The 16,802-nt window shown below is 40.5% G+C and overlaps 1 protein-coding gene across 4 annotated transcripts; it reads right to left on the minus strand.

The window, feature by feature from the left end:
* Window positions 1–2,137: 2,137 nt before the first annotated feature.
* Window positions 2,138–16,071, minus strand: zfand4 (zinc finger, AN1-type domain 4). 4 transcript variants are annotated; one of them, XM_042434032.1, is made up of 10 exons: window positions 15,828–16,071; window positions 13,453–13,767; window positions 11,557–11,632; window positions 10,759–10,826; window positions 10,432–10,618; window positions 9,870–10,017; window positions 7,652–8,887; window positions 6,646–6,700; window positions 3,790–3,907; window positions 2,138–3,226 (listed from the first exon to the last, which is right to left on the minus strand). In XM_042434032.1, exons 2-10 carry the CDS (start codon window positions 13,634–13,636, stop codon window positions 3,091–3,093), a joined length of 2,208 nt encoding a protein of 735 aa, XP_042289966.1. In that variant the 5' UTR covers window positions 13,637–13,767; window positions 15,828–16,071; the 3' UTR covers window positions 2,138–3,090. The 4 variants fall into 4 exon arrangements, with proteins under 4 accessions (XP_042289966.1, XP_042289967.1, XP_042289965.1 ...); XM_042434033.1 differs by having other exon boundaries at window positions 9,870–10,014; window positions 15,728–16,071; XM_042434031.1 differs by having other exon boundaries at window positions 15,728–16,071.
* Window positions 16,072–16,802: the final 731 nt, after the last annotated feature.

Here is a 16,802-nt window from a genome sequence, read left to right on the forward strand (position 1 = left end):
AATGAATCAAGAAAAGAATTTTGACTGGAAGAGCAACTGGGAATTTAAGAAGATGGTAGAAAGGAAAACACTGTGTCTATGTAAGTGTGAAAGTGAGGCTGTATTTAGGCACAGTGCTGCACAACACACAGACAATGCTAATATGCTGATGTTTGGCAACAGCAAGTTGGCATACTAGCATTGGGTACCACTAACCACAAAGTACAGCTGAGGCTGATGGGAATTGAATTAGTTTTGCAGGTGTTTGGTCATAAATTGAAGTATTGACCAGACTGAAGTGAAGGACGGAGTTGTGTGTGTGTGTGTGTGCTTTGGCCTATGCTGAGGACAGGCTTTAGTCTGGCTAGTCAATTGACTTCGATGTGTAAAATTGGTGTGCGAGAGTGCCTCTTTAAGTACTATATGTCATAATGGTAACTCAGCAGAGCAATTTAAAAAATTTTAGAAGGTTTTTCATTTATTGCATTCACCACTTTGAGAAGGCTACATGACAAATTCTGTCAAAAAATCCTTTAAATTGACAGAAAATGACCGAAATTTTGTGTAATAAAAACTCCACGCTACTGCACCAAGGAGTTTGAAATCAAATCAGCATGACATCTTTCTCTTATGTTTATCTGGAGATACCCTGCCTCTAAATTCCATCTTTTCTAAAGAGATGCCCCTCTCCATGTTGAGATGCATTTATCTGCCAGGAGAATAAGCAGTGTTTCAGCTCTATATGCTGCACAGCCCAATTATCTCGCATCAAAGCCAGACAACATGAAGGAAGAAAGTGAGGATAAAAACAGGGAGATGTGACTCAGGTCAGGGTCTGCTTGTTGCACAAGAACTGAATCCAAAGTGAAAGCAAAGTAAATAATAAGCAGCACTCCCCATTTCTCAGTTGAGCCTTTCTACTCAGTGACTCACCAGCAAAGAAAAACATTTATCCATCCACATTTATGTTTTTGATGAAACAATGTGTTGTCGTATTCATCATTATCAGCACTTCAATATCTGGGAGTTGATGATAAGAGCTTTTTGTTTCACATGAATCCCACATTTAACAAAAACCTCCTAATGCAAATTAAGTGTTCACACTTGGTTGCTTGTGTTCTTAGTCAGAGATGTGTTTTTTAACCTGTCTTGGCTCTTGTAAAGAGTATCCCACTGAGTAACAAATAAGAAGATCACAAGTTTATCATATGTTGACACAGCGCTAATGAAGGAAGAAGAGAACACAGCTTGCCTAACAAGATGTCGCTTTCAACTATATTTGTGCAACTTTGATTGAAATTAAGAGAATTGGGGGTCTAATGATCCACAGGTTCAATAACAATTCCAACTTGTTGTTGCTAAGGAACGAGCGGAGCGTCTGAGGCAGGTAGACACGACACTAAATGTGACAAGAATGAGTCAGTGATACTAAACAGAAAGAATTTCTCATTCACTTCACAGAAATGTGAGGAGAACTATTAAGGACGAGAAGCGGCAAAGGTCAAACATTCAATGTTCAAATAATGAGGAACAGGAACAGCAAACTTTGAGAACATTGCAAAGAAGCGACAGGAAATTATAGCAGGACTGTCCTAAGAGGGTTAACTATTTTTCGTTTCATTTTAACTCAAAAATAATCTGTTCATTCGAAAAATAATTTTAGTCGAGGTTAGGGATAGGTTCACACAGACACACACACACACACACACAATAGTCAGGTGCCAAAATTAACATTGAAACTGTTTTTTTTTCTTTTCTGTAATCATTCCTCCTTCATACTGACCATTAGAAGATTCCTTCATAATGCACTTACAATGCAAGTGCCAAAATCCACAAGCCTTGTGTACAAAAATGTAAAATAGTTTATTTGAAGCTAATATGAAGCTTCAGTCGTCCAAATTAGTCAAATCAAGTAGATATCTTTCAAAATTAGTCTTTTTTAGTGCCAAAGTCCCTCTTTTTGTTACTATACTTCCACTGCGGCTCAACAGGGAAACATAAAAAGGGAATTTTATGCTAAAAAGACTGTTAATGTGGCAGATATCCACTTGATGTGATCACACTGCAGACACCTGACTGTTGTTTTAAGACAGACTTGTGAACCTGTCCTTTAAGCGTTGGATCTGAATGCTTAAACACGAGTCGGTCACATATAGTATGTACGGAAAGAAACTTTATTAGATCAAACCCCTGTAGATACTATAACAGCATTTTAAGTTTTTGCAACAGCTGAGCAATAAAAAAGACTTACAAAAGATTTTTTATGGCAACCACCTTACTGTAGACACATCATAAATACCATAACCAACCCCCCACAATCCTAATACAGTTTACTCAATAGGCATACGGATTACAACTGACATTCACACCTACACAAATTGCATACCTGCTATTCAAAACCAACCTTGAATTTAAATAAGTAGTATTTCATTAATAAATATTAAGTATTTCATCAATAAGTGAGTGTACTGTTCTCTTTTAAGAAAGATTTCATTAGTGATGTCAGTCTGTATGTGCCTGCGTAAGAAAGACGATTAGAGGTGTAGAATATAAAAATCTCGACAACATCATAAACACTTCATCATGAGACAAACACAGAAATTTAAAGATCCTTCCCCCCATGATAAGGAAAAGTCAAATGTATAAATATGATAGTTCTAAAGTGCATCTGTCAAAGACTTGTCGAATGAAAAGTCATCAGCGGTCCTATGTTTTTAAAAAAAACAAACAAACAAAAAAAAAAGGCTGACAAAACTAAAAATAGATATGTCTGAACGTGCAGCAGATATATTTTGCAAAAACTACCTACATACATGCACAGGTTTTTTTTTATTTCATTTCATGTTTACGCGATGGAAAAAAGAACAAGGTAAGAGATAAAAAGGATGAACATCTTCACATTGTCAAGAGGTGATAATTAGTTCTGTGCCATTGCAGTCTACTCTTGTTTGTTTAAACTTGGCTGATAAAAAAAAAAAAAAAAAAAAGCACACAGTGGTGAATAAGTTCCTTCTTTCTGCTAGAAATGACTCTGCAGACTCTTTTCCCTTCTGTCAGTTTAACCTGTAGGTCTTTAATTCGTCCCTTATGCAAGGTGAGGCTTGTAGGGTCTTAGATCTTAGGCAGCTTGGGAGCACTGATAAGAGGGTTGGTCTCTTGCAGAAATCGTCTCCCGGCACTCTTGTAGTCATAAGTGCAGTCATGCGTCTCTGCATAGCGGTGGGTGGCACAGAAATTGTGACCACACCTGAAAGATTAAAATAGACACAGATTTTGGTATGTATGAAAAAAAACATAAATCAGTTCCTCCATAAATAAACATCATCTGCAAATCACGACACTCCTTCCCTACCTTCCTCCTTCTCAGCACCTCCTTGATGCATTTTAATCTTTCTATCCAAATCAGCCCATTAGTAAGAAGAGCAACACATTATTATGTATTTAATTTTTGCGCACTGTAATATTGAGTAAACACTACATGACAAGTTTGATTAAACTATGAACCTCTTTTGAACACAGTGGGGAGCTCTACTCTTTAATGGATCTGCCATTTCAAGTGTTGGGTGCTGATGTCGTAGGGAGAAACTTTGATAAAGCTAATAACTTGTGGCAGAACAAGCTGTGAACAGATAAATGTTTTTAGTGGAGAGATGGCTCAGAGGCAAAATGATGAAGCAGGAAAAGGCAACTTCTACTAAAAGGGTCCTTCAAGGACAGACTGACAAATAGGGAGGGATTTGATTTAGAGTGAGGCAGTGTGTGTGTGTGTGTGTGTGTATGAGTGCAGGTTGAAATGTTGAGGCACTTTACCTGCACTCAAAGCTTGTGGCCAGGCCAGTTTTCTTGCCACAAAGGAAGCAGTGCTTTGAGCTCTTCTTCTTGATGCCTGTGGGAGCCTTGACCGGAGGTAGGTGGTGTGTTGGAGTGCCTGAGAGTAGAAGAAACATTTTTTTTTTTAAAAATTTACTTTAAAGGAGCCAGTGTGTAATATCTGATCGTGGCAGTGAGAAGGTTTGTATCAGTGCCTGGGATGGATCTACATCATTTAGCTTGGACCTTTCCTTTAAATTATATAATTTACAAAGTATTTCTGGTGTCTGCACACAGTGTAACTGGAGATGTTGGGTACATTTTATGAACTTTTCTACTTCCTAACAAAGCCCCGTGGCTTCATTTCTGCTCGTCAAACATTTGCTCAAGCTAGATCCATTACAGAAATCACGAAGCCATAAAAGGTTAGATTAACAGAATCATGTACTGTAAGGGAAGAGAACTGCTTCCTGCACATTACATCCAGACTATTTTTGTCAAGTACTGAAGTCAAAAACAATACCGTGACATCACAAACTAGGGCGTAGCCATAAGTGCAACATGCTTAAAAATTTCAACATACAGAAAGCAGCGCAGGAGCGGATTTCTAAATCCTATCATTCAGTCTTCACCATTTTACTTTTAGTCTGTTTTATTGTCATTTCAGTGTACACAAGGAGTGTTTTCATGACATGCAGTATATCTACAGACCCACAGCAAGAAACTCTTCCAGAAAACAATCCCTCAACAACTACAGCTTACAAACCGTCACATTCATGTCTTTATATTTAGAGTTTCTTTGTTAGCCATGAAAGTTAATTTCAAGCTTGGTTTAAAATGAGTTTTTCGTTTCAAACTGATAATAAACCATCATGTTTTATCTAATTACAACCAGTATTCATTGTCAATAATTGTTTAATGAAATTAAACTAAATGGTGGTAAATTTGTGACAAATGACACCGTCCTTCCTTCAGTGGTGCGAACAGTTGTCAGTGTTTCCATTTGAAAAGGGTTTCAGGAAACAGCTTTTCCATATTAGCGCCTGTTGTAATTGAAGAAAAAAAAAAAAAGTCATAAAAGCCTGTTCATTTCCTAAGTCAGGAAACACCAGTTTATGTCAGCTTGTACCCGTGATAATCGTTTCTGAGGAAGCATGCAGCACGGCTAGGTTTGTGAGCTGTGGGGATAGAGGAACAGATAAATCTGCCAAGCAGCTGGGCGTGGGATTGGATTTTTATTTGTTTTGTGCACTTTAATCTGCCACAGAACAGACATACATTGGGTTCAAATATATTCAGACCAATGCACATTTTCCACTTCTCCTCTGTTGTTGGTAGACTCAAGTTGAATTTCACAACATTTAATTCTGGGCTCTCCCAATCAAGTTTTCTTTGCTCCAGAGGATCTGATACGTACATTGCCTGTTAAAGTGCAGATTTACAGCAGCACTATAGAGCTGTGGTGCACTGAAACAGAGGCAAAGGTACTTTTTTGGTAACTTAAAGTGTCACAGCTTGTTTCATGTGCAGCTGGTGTTGGTATCTTCGTTAAAACTGCTGACAGGTGTTTGTGTCGCTCTGCATTTCAGCCACCAGTGACAGGGGAAAAAGGTTTGAATGTTTTAATGGAGCACAGAGGGATGTTTGTGAAAGCTGGTGTACCTGGAGCACAATGGGGTTTCTCATTACAATGGAACTGAATTATACTGGAATTAATTAATTAATTGCAGTTACATACCAATTAAAATATGGTTAACGCTTTATTTTACAGGTCTGTAATTTCCAAGGTTTCCTGGAGAGAACTATGTGGTGGTAATTACAGGAAAACATGTTTTCTTTAAAACAGCTTCATTTAAACACAGGTAAATACTCATGTATCATTCATTCATTATTGGACACTTTATCCTGCTGAACACAGTCTGTATTTTCCTTTTAATTTGTACCAAATTACAAAAGGTCTTTCAGAGAAACCTCTAGGAAATTATGGCCTTGTAAAAATGAAGCGTAAAGCAAAATATATTGGTTGAGATGCTGATTTTTCAGAGCATTTCAAACATCCCTACATTTTTGCCTCTACCAGCTTTGCACAGTTACACTTAGACAGTTTCTTCAGAGTTCTTGGGAGCCAAAACTGAACTCTTTGCCCTGAATGCCAAATGCTACACCGACTGCTCACAACTGACTAACACAGTAAAGCATGAAGGAAGAGTATCATGCAATGAGAATGTTTCTAATCAGCCTGAGGTGGAAGATGACTGACAGAGCCATGAATGATGTCAAATACAGACAGGCCCTTGACAGAAAAGTTGAGCACACAATCTCATAACGGAGTAATGATTCATTTTTCGGCAAAACTTGAAGTACAAAGTCAAGACCATAACAACATTTGAGTTTGATCTCCACCAATAAATCCTTAGCCTGTGAGAAAAACACTGATACTGATCAACAAACCATCTAGGAGTAAAGGAAAATGGACTCGCTACTTGGTGTGCTGATCCATGTGTATTCGTCCATATTCTCTGAGCGGTGTAAGCGTATCAGTGGTCGACATAAATAAGTGAGTGTGTTGGTGTGCGGGCCTGGCGCCTTCTGTTGCTTGTGCTGCTTCTGCAGTTGTAGCAATAATGAATATTTAAAACCCTTGCGGTGCTTTGCTGTTGTGCTCATACAACATGCATTGAAGGCTTTGTCACAACTACATCCTCTCTGTATGTGACTGCACATTTCAATGTTTGCACTCTCAAACAATGGCTGTTAAGTCCACAACTCAAATGTCCATTCCAACCAATTCAATGCAACAATTTGTTCATTTGCAAGTACTTTAAGAATACATAAAAATGTTTGCGTTTCTCTTACCTATTCTCCCGAAGGACGTCATGACTCCCCCACCTGATGCAAGACTGTTGGTGCCCTGAGAAAACAAGAGCAACATGAAATATTTTTATGGAAAATCAATAAAACTACTATAGTCATGAGATTTATCATGAGAAAATTTCTTTAAAATTAATTATGTGCTGGAAAAGGTCTAAAGGTAATTACTATTACTGGTGAAGTAAGAATCCACAGTGTGGACTGAATATGAACTACATATTAAGAGAGTGAAGTATACACTCTAAAAGCTCAACTAAATTATTACACAGGTGTTAAAGTTAGTTTATACATGCAGGATAAATCATCAGTTCCAAGAGACTCACAGCTATTGAGATGTAGCTCCAAGGTGAACTGAAAGATGATTTTGATAGAACTTGCTGCTGGCTACTGCCTCAAGACTAATATTTACATTTCTCCTTGTGTAGCCAACTTATTACCAGGCCACTGACTTTTGCTTATGTGTGAAGTGTCTGTTGAAAATATGATACATGTTGATATATTAAATTCACTGGATATCAGTGGTTAAAGCCTGATGAAGTCCAATTACTGCATTATAATAAGATATTTCTTTTTTGTTTAAAAAGAATTCAGCATATTGTGTGCTGTGTTCTAGGGCTGGGAAATACTATAATCGCCTCATCTTGTGACAAAACTCATGTGATATCCTGACTGATGATTTTCATGTCTAAATGACGTTGTCGTTTGAATCTTGGCAAAATTTGTCACAGTTTCATATCTCAAATACTTGAGAATGCAGCGTAAGCAGCTTCTGAAAAGCTATGATTCTGGTCAACCAAAGCACAAAAAAGCAATTTGCATCAGTGCAACAAGCCTGATGGAGATCTTATCATATAAAAAAATAGTAAAATAGAATTTGATGACTGACAAATACTTTAAAAAAAAAATCATTCTTTGAAAAGCAAACTGAGCATAAAAAACATTTCCACACATCCAATCTTAGGGGCAAACAGTGATGCCTATCTGTGCTCACCATGTAGGAGGCTGCTGTTCGGTGCAACGGTGACATTTGTCTGATGAGATCATCTTGAAGGAGCCTGTTAGTTGAGATGGATGGCAGCCTGGAGCCAAGGCTGCCCTGTCCTGAGGCAGTGGCAGGAGACAATGCCAGTGCAAGTCCCAAACTCTCTCTAAGGCTGTCCCTGCTGCTGCCGTCTGGAGCCCTTGTGGAGAGAGAGGCCAAGAGCTCAGAGTTGTTCAGTGACCCTAGTGGCTCCTTACAAGCTTGGTTGGCCATCTTAGTGATGCCTCTTGCTTCCCTCTTGGAGATAAGCTCTGGCCTCTTGCCAGGCGATTCCACTTTGACACCACGAAGGCGTGGCGCATGAGTTGACGACACCGTGGAGGGGCGAGGGGATGTGCTGCCTGGCCTCACTTGTGCTGAGGAATGTGCTTGAAGGTTGGGCTGTAAACAGGAGACAGTGGAGTCAAAAGGCTGAGGCAGCGGTCTGGTAGATGTGGATGGGGAGGTGGAGGTGGGTAATGGAGAGGGGGGGCTGATATGAAATGATGTGCCAAGCTGTGTCCCATCTGCTCTGCTGGTGAGGGTATCACTTGTCCCATGTGTCCAGGTACTGAGCGGGGAGGGGGAGAGTGACAGCTGGTGCTGAGCTCCAACCTCGAAGGACCGACGACCTCCGTCTGGCTGGTTGGACACATCAAGAGTGAGAGGGTCTGGCAGTTCCCCAAATGGAGCTCCAGGTTGTGTTGGTGCCACCAGTCCAGCAGCTTCCTCTGACAAACTCAGCCCGACTGCCTCCCCTACAGGCTCAGCTGGGTCAAATGTGGCTTCAGGTGGCCCTCTGGTGCACAGCGGAGGGAGCTGAGGGTACACACAGTCCCTCATCAACCTGGTGCTGCCAATGTCCAGCCGGGATACTTTGGGAGGGGGCCGGATCTTTGCAAATGGTGGGCATGTCTCCCATGGCTCCTCCTCCTGAAGCATATAACAAGAAGGCGAGGAGAAAGAGGGAGGGGGTCGTCTGGGGATGGAGAAGTGGGCAGAGGTTGCAGTAGCAGAGGGCAGGGAGGAGTCTGTGGGTTCTTGGTCTGCAATAGGAGGTAGTTGTGCATTTGCCCAAGGCTGGTTAATCTGGGGGAGCGAGCGAAAGAGGCGATGATGGTGTCGTGTGCTGGAAGGTCCTAGGGAGCCACCGCAGGGATGGAGGCTGATGGGGGGCCGTGGTTTTACCTTAGTCGACTTCTTCGGCTGAGGGACAGAGACAGTCAGATTATGCCACAGAACCCTCTTAAATATGCTGTGCATTTTCAGTATTTTCCCCAACCTGTATAATTATGAAATTGTAGTGGTTATCTCTAACCTGACGTGCCAGATGGTTTGTTACACAAAACCATCTGAGAAGTCGTCCATGGAAAAGGGCAGGCACTTTCAAAAAAAAAAAAAACTTGGCAGGTGATTGGACGAACCATCTGTCTATCACCGTCTTAACTTGCGAGGCCGCTGGATTCACGACAATATCCGAACCACCGGTGGCGCATAACTTGAAGCCTGACATGATCTTGTGATGTCATGATCTTGCGAATCCAGCTGCCTCGCAAGCTAAGGTTATCTCATCAGTTGATTTTAACAGCTAGTATAAATCTATTATGAGCATAAATTATAGAGTTGGCACAGTTCAATGAAACGAAACGCTTGGCTGTATCTGCTTACAAACACATGCAAATTAGTGTTTGGTGCAGTGCATCTGCATTACACAAAATGGTTGGGGGCTACCATATTTAGTCCATGATTATGATAAGCAGGATTCATTGTGATGACAATAGACAGAATTTGGTATTATTTTTTATTGATAAATTTGAGAAGATGACTGCAATCACATTGCAATACTAAAGTGCGAGGAGGCCAAAAACATCCAAATTTGAGAAAGAAAGGTTCTGCACACACAGGTCTAATGCAGGTATTAGATCTTCAGTTTTAAAGACCAAAGTGTTGGGTTTTTGTTTAAATAACTCCATTGGACCTGCACAGCCTCTTATTCAAGATTCAGGATTAATAAACTGAAGAATGTCTCTCACATACAGGGTGCGATGCATGTCTTCATTTCAGGGATATTTTCATTAAACAACTATAAATTCAAAGATGGTGTGAAACTTAATGTAGTGTGGAAATCACATTTGCAACCTGCAATAAAAATTTTTAATGGGTTTCTGTGCTCCCACTAGCTTCCTACCTTCTTGTTGAGGTTCATGTCCTCCATCTTGGCTTTGAGCAGCTTCATTTTGTTCATGGTGATGGAGTTCTCAAGGCTCTGCTGTGCAGCTGCAGAACTGTCGCCATCCTCCTCCTCCTCTGCGTACACGTTGTACACGGAGCCACTACTGGAAAACATGAGAGGCAAGACCACTCTTCCTATTAGTGATCTAACAAAGCTGTGTGCAAAACGGCGGTACAAAACACAGAGAGCCCGCTCACTGCAACCTTTGTCAGCACAGTGGACGTGCACTCAACTGCAGCAGCTTATGACTACAATACAACATGACAAATAATCATACTTAATCATCATTTGTGCGTCTTTTTTGGCCACGCAGCTTTCTCCGTAACACTCAGAATGCGACAGACTCCCCATCAGTCCAACGGGTTAAAATCAAAATCTAACATAATAGGTTAAAAAAAATACCCATTTTCTAGATTTATGTTTACTATTTCAGACAATGTTGTGTTTAACAATGACCAATGACAATGATATAACAATTGCACTAAAAACAAAACAGACTTCATGGCAATTTGCTGACCTCAGAGATTCAGACAGAAGAGTCAGTGTGCCGTCTCCCCTGTCGACCACACGGAAGAAGTTAAGCTGGTCACCTTCACGATAGACCACAAACGTGACCTGCTTGTTGGCCAGGCTTTTCTCCCAACCCTCCTCCTTTGTGCCCTCCATCAGGTCAGCCACCTCTTTGATAGGATCCTCCATGGTTACTGATGAAAGAGGAGAGCAGGTTCAGTGGTTAAAACAGGAAACCAGCATATTTACATTTGGTCCCCTTGTGTATAAGGGAGTTTTCTTAGCTTTCATGTGACTATAGTGGGGATCTTTTTTTTTTTTGTCTTTAACTTACCTCTCCTGGTGTTAATTGGGCCTCCCCTCATGGCTAAGACCAGTTTCAAGGTGCAGCCCTCTGCAATGCTGCAAACACAAACAGACTGACAATCAATACAGCAGAATAACTATAACAAATAATTATTGTAACCCATTCCCTTGTAAAAAAATAAAATTCTAATGGCAGAGGAGCAAATAACAGACAACATATTCACATTTAAGGCAAAATGCTTTACTTCTGAGGCAGAGGGGAGAGGCTCTGATCTAAAGTAAACAGCACTGCAAGGGTCAGGATGATTTCCAGATGAACTTAAATGCACGACTGGGAATTCCATTGGAACATTTGTTTATGAGCAGATGTTTCATTGCCTACTCAAACCCTTCTGCTTTGAAAACTTCAAAAGCATGCTGCAGTGTGATAGGCGAGCCTAGCAAGATCTCACCAGAGGCTGTTCATGTGGAAAATTAAGTGACAAGCATTCACAACAATACCACCATCTGCAGCCAGCAGAGCACTGCAGGGTAAGGTCTGCATCTCATAAACTGACAACAGTGCAGGGGCGAGCTCTCTAAATATGGCCAGTATGTCACTTGTCTGCATCTCTGGCTCATTTACATCATGTTGAATTACATTACGACTAAGTCACAATCACAGCAGGAAGGCTTTTAAAGTGCATATGCAAATGGTTTTCAATCTATACTGAGTGCTTTCAAGTATATTTACTGTAATTGCTCTAACAAGGCCTGTTGTCTGTGTGATTTTTGCCTCAGTGTCAGTGCTCTGAAGGACAGAAGGGGTCAGGAGGAATAGATTTACCCATAGTCATGTAGACAATGTTCATCATCCAGCTCCAGATTGTTCCAGATAAGGTGTTGCTGGGCAACAGGGATACCTTTACAGACAGTGAAGGAGAGGGGAGGAGAGAAAACAACCAAAGTTGACAAGAACCTGTTCATATTTCATGGCCTAAATTCACTAATCTGAGAGACAGGATAGATGTGAGTGCCACCAACAGAAGCATCCACATAACTAATGATGATTCATGTCTGCCCCCTACAGAAATAACTATGTAATTGCTGCAAAATGTAAAAATCACACAGCAGATGCATTCTCAGCTAAAATAAGACCATTTAAAAAAAACTTTTTGATGTGCTACAGTGATACCTCACCATCGAGTCAGCTTATCTTACTGCCAAAACACAGTAGGTTGGTTGGGCTACTACACGTCTATATTATATCCAATATCATTGCCAGTAAGACCAAAATAATAAAACTCCAGTAGAGGGATGACAGCCTGATCAAATACAAAGCCTCTCTAGAGCTACTCCTTGGAATGAGACGGAGTGTATGCGTAGTCAGGCGGCTCTCTGTGCCCTCAATGAGTGAACTCGCTGACCTGGTGCTGGAGGTGAGCCAGTGTTTGAGAGTGAGCAGTGGTCCCTTCATTGCAGAGTGGTGTGCTCCATCACAAACACACAGGCTTGGCTAACACACATCTTCACACACAGAGCACAGAGAGGCCTTTCTGACCAAAATGGGAAACAGCAGCAAAGAATGTAGATACAAAAGGTCATCTTGATCCACAACAAAGAAATCTTAGAGCACAGCCAAGGTCAAAAATATTTTCAAAAAAACAAGTTTGAAGAAATGAGAACTAACATATAATTTAGTCAAGTTAATGCCAACACAACCCATGTAGCCTAATCGTAAACTAGAACTGGAGCTGTAAAACAGATGTTCAGTTTATTCATAGAGCCTCTGCCGCTTCACTCGGTTGACAAGCCAAGAGGTGACTCCAGAGATATGCTATTTTGGTAATGAAATTGTAAGGCAGTTGCATTTTACAATGTCAGAAAACAGTCTGATCTTTATCAACAATTTTGCCATCTGTAGTGTTAAATCCAAAATGCTTCCACACGTAACTTTTAAGATGGTTTTGTGGTGTGATTATCCTTTCAGCACAGCTCCCTGGTCTCCTCCATGTTGCATTAATGAAGAAAACAACAATAGTCTAATATACTAAGGCAGGGCATGCACTAAGTCAGAGTGACATTACATTTTAAGAACACCCACGGTTGGAGGACAAGACATAGCCTGTAGTGCTTCTGCACTGAATTTAGAATTAGGATAAATCATTGCAGATGTTTAATTTTACCAATATAAATGTTTATTTTTTCCAACAACGAACAATAGTTCAAATTTCTAAAAAATTGACAGCCATACTCAACACTGTCCAAAGTCTATAGTCAGTTTTTCTCTCTATGCTTTTGTTGCATTGATTATTTCTCTCCAAATTACATTAAGCCTGGTAAGTAGTTTTGATCTGAGTCAACAGTACAAACAACATAAAAACTTTGAGATTAAAATCTAGTTATGCAAAACTGACTCCACAGGGTATTCATCCCCAGAACCAGAAAATCATACAGTTGTACTGATGGGGATATTTGGAGCTTTTATAACAGAACAGCACACCTCATGCTGAGATGAGAATGATTAGATTGTACAAAATGGACCAACAAACACTGTGACAGGCTGTAAATATGCATTTTTCCAGAGGTGACAATCCTATTACACTTGTCTTCTCAACCTGACAAATAATTAATACAGCTTGCTGGTTCATACAGTGCAACATCCTGACAGTTAAAATATGGACACTATAGCTTCCTAAACTGCAGACTACAACAAACAACTACACATTATTGAGCTTCTTACCTTCCAGCCTTTGGATCTTTGCCTTGACTGAAATGACAGCCTCAAAGGGCAACACGCGCAGTTCAAAACAGGTCCCTGTCAGCGTCTCTATGAAGAGCTCCATAGTGTCATAGAGAGGAAGCTTATAGCGAAAAGTACCCACGCTGTCATCATTGAAGAAGGGGGGCTCCTTCCTGTCGGTCATCTTGGCAGGATGGAAGAGACGGACTTTCAGGGAAAAAGCCAAATTGGGGGGTTGGCCCAAGATGAGGGAGAGGGGGACAGGTACTGCTCACTGACCTCACGACCATCACACATCATGCAGCATGACCACAGCTGTGAGCAGAAACAAACACCACATGATTATCATAACTTTTTAAGATGTTTGATTAGTTTAACCACTCCCAGGCCCTGCAATCCAATGACTTCAATATATTTTATGTGCTTCCCACGCTGGTAATTTATTGCGATAGTCTAAGCTCTGAAATCAGACAGTTGTACGTTGAGGTCATCTTGCATTCACGACTAACCTCTGATAGCATTTTTGATTGCACATGAATAATTTTGAGACTCTTTTAAATCATTTCATGCATTCAACTGCATTTTTGTGGAGATGTTTGAAAGGAAGATATAAACACAAAAGATCCTTTTGGTGGGTTAAAAACTATTTGGGTGGACAACGTAAGAGATATACAAAGTAAACACTACATGACTTTGGGGGATAGTCACATGATTAATGAATAAGATTTGACTTATGCACCTGATGAGGTAATTTTGTAAATAACACAACAGGATGGACCAGTGGTAACAGACAAGTTACAAAATAAATATGCTAATGTATGTAAAAAGAAAACTGTGCCCAAGACTAAAGCTTTGACTTTTAATACATGTTAAACATTGTAAAATTTGTTTGAGAACGAGGGCTCATCTCAGTGGAGGCAGACATGTGTAACCCCTTCATAAAACATTCAGTGCAGCATTTAGGGCCCTGGCCAAAATTCAAGAAGATCAAGTGTGTTACATAATCCCATCCAGTGGTGTGAGGTGTCCGTTGCCTGACCACAGCCTTTGACAGGTCATCTCTAGTGTGTCTGCACTCCACAAAAATTTGGAGAGGAGATGCTGTGTGAGAGGGCAGGTTCATCCAGTCATGCTTTTATTTACACTGAAAATGAAGATGAGCTGAATTCAACATTTGGAATAATGTTTGTCCTATAACCCAGGATATTTAGTATCACTCAAAAACCCTGGAACCATTTGGCATTTTTCTGGTTTGGGACGGATTTTTCAAGTTTGCCTTAAAACAACAGTCAGGTGCCAATATGAACGCTGAAAGAGGTTTTCCTCACTGTACTCATTCCTCCTGTTCATACTAGCTATTAAAAGATCCCCTTCAAATTAACTTTCAATGTAAGTGATGGGGGCCAACATTAACAGTTATTTTGTGCAAAAATGTATTTAAAAGTTTATCTGAAGCTTAGAGTGTCTCAGCAGTCTGAGTTAGTCAAATCAAGTGGATATCTGCCAGATTTATAATCTTTTTTTAGCATTATAGCTTCAGATAAACTTTTAAATACATTTCTGCACAGAAGGAGGCTTGTGGATTTTGTCCTCCATCACTTACATTGTAAGTGCATCATGAAGGGACCTTCTAATGGTCAGTATGAACAGGAGGAATGATTATGGTGAGAAAAACCTTTTTCAATGTTCATTTGGGCATCTGACTGTTGTTTTAAGACAGACTTGGAAAAATTGTGAACATGTCCTTTAATGTATGGCATTATCTTGTCTTGAAAATACAATTGCTGCTGTCCGTGGCACTCAAAATGACCCTTCAAATAGAAATCTTCGACTTTATTGGAGCCTGACAGGAGCTGATGTATAACAACTCTGAGGATGAGCTGTCTCGCTGATTGTTGGGTCTGTAATGTTAGTATACGAGGCCTGGGGTGTATTACTGAAAGGTTGTCATAACAGGCCATTCTCTAAAGAAAACGGTTAGGTTGTCAAGTTACAGGCGAAACTATGTAACGTACAGATTGCCTCTAAGCTAGTTAAATTTATATATCGTTAAAACAGGAGTTGGCCGCTTCATTACAATAGAAGCCACAGACCAGGTCGGCAACAAGAGATGAACTAAACGGAGATGAATGGAGTTGCCAGTCGTCTCAATACAATTTCAGCGGCTAACGTTAGCAGAGAAAGGTCACACATACACTCTTTAAATTGTCGAGTTTTAACAAAGCCGTTTAAAACCAAGTTTAACATTTATATTTTATCGTTGAGACCTGCTTACCGATATCTTCTTCAATAACACGGCAGTGAAGCCCGTCTAGCCGACTCTGCTAACCTAAGCTTTCGTTGCCATGTTAGCCAACAACTCAAACAATGGCTACCGTTCTTGGTGGTTGGCTAGCAGGCTGCTAGGCTACATCCATCCGCGGGCTCCAGTCCTGTCCGGTGTAGCTGTCGAGGGTAGCGCTAACCAAGCCGCATTTCATCACGTTAAACCATGGAAACTACACACAGGACAGACTCTCGACCTTTGTCGGTCGCCGTGGTCCTCTCGTCGGCGACATCATACCTGTCACAGGCGGCTGAAACAACACCTTTGTGACTTCACATAATTGACAGAAAAACGAACCAATTGCCGTCACGAAGCCTTATTTTTGTCCCACCTGCATTCCACAAAGACCCGCCCTATTCTGCCTCTGATTGGCTAGTACTCGTTGCCTTCAATGGTTAGATTGGTTAGGTTTAGGAATGAGGAGTGAGATGGTTGGATTAGGGTAAAAATATCAGTCTCAGAACCAATCAGAGGCAGTGTAGGGGCGGGTCTTCGCAGAATGCGGGTGGGGGAAAAATAACGTGGGCGAGACAACAAATGGTCTATTGTGAAAACCCCAAGTCCGAGGCTGTCTCTTTCACATCCTCCCAAACTGAAATCCAACAAATTGTCAGGAGATTATATCGGAAACCATTATGTTTGAAATCAGTAAAATATGTGGTTGTATCATTACTGCAAAGGGCGTCTATCAAGTAACAATATTAAATATTAGGATGCTGGCTGCAATAGCCTTTGGACAGCTTCAACTTCATCTCTTGCATAGTTACATAGTTTCACATTAAGTGAAAAAATGACCCACAAATATCTTAATAAAATTGCATATCTACAGTTGCAACGATTAGTCGCCAACTATTTTGATAACTGATTATTGTTTTGAGTCATTTTTTAAAGAGAAAAAATCCAAACTCTCTCTTTCCAGCTTCTCAAATGTGAATATTTTCTGGTTTCGTTAGTCTTCTAGATAGAAAATTGTACATATATTGAAACTACATTAGGGTTGTGGACTGTTGGTTGGGACAAAATA

Source organism: Thunnus maccoyii, chromosome 14 (genome assembly GCF_910596095.1).
Source record: "Thunnus maccoyii chromosome 14, fThuMac1.1, whole genome shotgun sequence".
Classification (NCBI taxonomy): Eukaryota; Metazoa; Chordata; class Actinopteri; order Scombriformes; family Scombridae; genus Thunnus; species Thunnus maccoyii.